We start from the raw sequence: 4,109 nt of genomic DNA on the forward strand, positions 1-4,109 counted from the left end.
CACATAAACACACTTGGTTATGAAATATAATCACTTTATATACCATTGAATTGTTTTTTTAAATTATGTATTTTTATTGATTTCAGAGAGGAAGGGAGAGATAGAAACATCCACGATGAGAATCATTGATTGGCTGCCTCCTGCATGCCCCCTGCTGGGGATGGAGCCAGCAACTTGGGCATGTGCCCTGACCAGGAATAGAAGAGGGACCTCCTGGTTTATAGGTTGACACTCAACCACTGAGCCACGCTGGCTGGGCTATCACCAGATTTTTAATCTCAAGAGATGAGCACAAGCTGAACCTCTAGTCCACTAGGCTGCCATTAGGAATGCATACAAACAGCGCTTCTTAAAACTAAAAGAGAAAATTGGAACATCTACCCACCTGAAATCTTATGTAGAATGCCAATTTATGAAACAGAGGAGCTGAAGAGAAGGCAGGGTAACTTGAGGCCAGGTTCCCCATCTCCGTCTCTCCCTCTACCCCAGGACCTCCTCCTCCCAGTATCTCCTATTCACAGCATCTCCCCCTCAGGCCCCGTGGTGCTAGGTGCCTTCAGAAGGCCCTTAAGGGTCTCCACAAAGCCGCAGAGTTGAGAGCAGTGTGAGCATCTCTGCTCTCTTAGCAGTTGGAACTCCCTTCATTGAAACCAGGAGAGGCTAAAAGCAGAGATGGTCCTTACGATTGCCCCAAACATTTAAAAAAAAATCTCCTAGACACATTTTTCTCCCCAGGAGTGGACACAGATGACCACATGCCGGATGGTTTTCAGGTTACCTGAACATGATCTCATATTTCCCACGGTTCTTCAGTTGCAGGGGCTGCTTCACCTCCTCCTGGACTCTTACGGTCCCAAAATCGAGGCCTCCTTCAGCTCCTGCAGAGGCCAGGGCCGGGATGGGGAGGATAAGTGGGCGTGGGAACAAGAGGCAGGGGGACTTCCTGTTGCATGTCACGTGGAAAAGTCATGGTGATAATTTCAGAGAATTTGCTTTCTGAAAACAAATTCTAATAGAAAAGCTTTTGTAATTGCATCTTAGCAAACAACAGACACTGCTCTTGCACCCAATTCAATGGGGCAGCTCCCTCTGGCTTCTATCTTAGGTTCACTGTCCTTCAATGTCTCCCAGTAGCTAAAACTCCCAGTATTCAAAGAATTTTTTTGCACTAAGCGTATGGTGTACAGAGTTGGGATATCCTATATAGTAAAAGCCTAATATGGTAAGTGTCCAGTCATCCGTTCAACCAATCAAGCATAATATGCTAATGATATGCTAAGGCTGCCCAACCGCTCGCTATGACATGCACTGACCACCAGGGGGCAGACACTCCAACTGGTTCTCAAGCAGGAGTTCCACTGGGAGTTCCATCAGGGAGTGGGGCTGGCCTGCCAACAGCCCTCGGCCCCTCCCCATGGCCGACCCTGCCCTGCCGTCTGTGGTGGCGGCAGTGGTGGCAGCAGGCAGTTGGGGGAAAGGAGGCCCCAGCCAGCAGCCAGCAGTGGGCAGCCGCTAGGGACCCTACCTGTGCACGAATTGCCACCTGTGGTGGTGGCAGTGGTGGCAGCAGGCAGCTGGGGGAAAGGAGGCCCTGGCCGGCAGCCAGCAGCGGGCAGCTGCTAGGGACCCTGCCCGTGCACAAATTTTGTGCACTGTGCCTCTAGTTATATATAAATTTGTATTGCTTTACTTAGCATTACATCATAACAATTTCCACACATAATTAACAACTCCTCATCAATGTGATCTTTTGTTGTTATTGTTAATCCTCACCCCAGGATATTTTTCCATTGATTTTTAGAGAGAGTGGGAAGAAGACAGAGAGAGAAAAACATTGGTGTGAGAGAGATTCATTGAATGGTTGCCTCCCATATGTGCCCTGACCAACTGGGGCTGGGGAACAGAGCCTGCAACCAAGGTACATGCCCTTGAATATAAATTGAACCTGTGACCTTTCAGTCTGTGGGCTGACACTCTATCCACGAGCCAAACTGCCCAGGGCATCCTCAATGTGATCTTAATGGGTATACGACATATCGTGATATGGCTGTTCCATAATTTACAGTATTATTCCTACAATAACAGTATTCCATTACTGATAGAAATTTAGGTTATTTCCACTCTTCCATTGTTATAAATAATGCTGTGGTAGCTATCTTTGTACATGAGACTGATGACATCTAGGCAAACATGTAGTTCTAACATTCTATGAATCTTGTTGAGATCTATCAGAGAAAGGAGGGAGGTGGAAAAGGTCATGGTCAAAGGCTCTATCTAAGTGGGGTGATGGGGCCGTGTGGTGGGCAGAATCATGCCACCCCTGCCCCAAGAGAACCTGGGAACATGCTAGTTTACATAGCAACGGGGAATTAAGGTATCAGATGGGATTCAGATTGCTGATCATTGGCCTTTAACATAAGGAGATGATCCTGGATTCTCTGAAGGACCCAATATAATCATAAGAATCCTTAAAAGTGAAAGAGGGAGACAAACATGGGAGAGCCAGAGACCCAGCAAGGTGAGAAGGGCTTGACCCAACATTCCTGCCTTTGAAGATGGAGGAAGGGGACCATGAGACAAGAAATGGGGGTGGCTTCTAGAAGCTGGAAATGGCCAGGAGATAGAGTCTTGCCCAGAGTTTCCAGAAAGGAATGCAGCCCTGCCAACACCTTAATTTTAGTATAGTGACATTCATTTTGGATTTTGTGATCCATAGGGCTGAAAGATAAGACATTTCTATTGTCTGAAGCCACCAAGTTTGTGGGGATTTGTTACAGCAGTGATAGAAAACTAATACAGGCAGGAAGATGGTACTCACTCTCAGATGACTGCTCAGAAAAGAGCTCTGTAAATGTATCTACATGACCTCTCCCCCTGCCGTTGTTTCCAGTTGGACAAACTGAGATTCTTGTAATGTTGCTAACATCACTCTGGGGCGTGCGTTACTATTTCCTGAAATTCTACCCTTCCTCCAATAACCGCCTGTACTGCACCAACAGATGCCCATCTCAGGATATGTCACCCTCCACCCAGTATAGTTCTTATCACCCTGCACTACGCTGCACCAGAAGATGTGACTGCTAAACACCTTTGGGGAAGGTGATGTCCAAGGCCATGTCGTAGGACTCTGCAATGATCATGATGTTTTCAATCTGAACAACTCCAACAAGATTGTCTGGGTCCAAAACCTGTTGGGATGAGAGAGAGTCTTCAGTAAAAGCAAGACCCACGAGGTGCTTAGAGCCTGAACTACGTAACACGCAGTGGGAATCATGAAAGAAATGTGATAGGAATATTTTATTTATTTATTTATTAAAATATATTTTATTGATTTTTTTACAGAGAGGAAGGGAGAGGGATAGAGAGTTAGAAACATAGATGAGAGAGAAACATCGATCAGCTGCCTCCCACACACTTCCCACGGGGGATGTGCCCGCAACCAAGGTATATGCCCTTGACTGGAATTGAACCTGAGACCCTTTAGTCCACAGGCCAATGCTCTATCCACTGAGTCAAACCAGTTAGGGCAGGAATATTTATTTTTAAAAAATTCTATCCTATGGGTATGTCCTATAGAATAGAATTTTGTTTTTATTTTTTTGTTAATCCTCACCTGAGGGTATTTTCCCATTGATTTTTAGAGAGAGTAGAAGGGAAGGGGAAAGACAGAGAGAGAGAAACAGTGATGTGAGAGAGACACATCAATTAGCTGCTTCCTGCACAAGCCCTGATCAGGGCCAGGGATTGAACCTGCAACCGAGGTATGTGCCCTTGACTGGAATTGAACCTGAGACCCTTCAAGTCAGTGGGCTGACGCTCTATCCACTGAGCAAAACCAGCTAGGGTTAGGATTATTTTTGAAATATATTTGAATTTGGTCTTCACTGAACATTTGGTAGGAGAAGTGTTCTTCACAGCACCCTTTGGGGGAATTCTGGTGTAGGCCATCAATATAAGAATGGAAAAATGAGACCGCATTTTCTATCTTGTCCAGTTACTGGGTTTAAATTATTTGCATGATTGTTGCAATATTGTTGAAGTCTGGGCTGTGAGTATACATTGCAGAAAAGTGTTCTTTAGAACTCTTAAATAAAATAAACCTGAAGAGC

General features: G+C 45.5%; 1 protein-coding gene across 1 annotated transcript in view; it reads right to left on the reverse strand.

Moving 5' to 3' along the window:
* Positions 1-4,109, reverse strand: part of HYDIN (HYDIN, axonemal central pair apparatus protein) — a 361,269-nt gene that overhangs the window by 60,829 nt on the left and 296,331 nt on the right. Inside the window, exons 53-54 of the mRNA XM_015558788.1 lie at positions 3,089-3,188; positions 779-878 (exon numbers count right to left, since the gene is read on the reverse strand). Of these exons, the coding sequence (XP_015414274.1) occupies positions 779-878; positions 3,089-3,188 (200 nt within the window). The remainder of the gene's footprint in view (positions 1-778; positions 879-3,088; positions 3,189-4,109) is intronic.

The sequence above is a fragment of the Myotis davidii genome, unplaced genomic scaffold, assembly GCF_000327345.1.
Source record: "Myotis davidii unplaced genomic scaffold, ASM32734v1 scaffold453, whole genome shotgun sequence".
Taxonomy (NCBI): Eukaryota; Metazoa; Chordata; class Mammalia; order Chiroptera; family Vespertilionidae; genus Myotis; species Myotis davidii.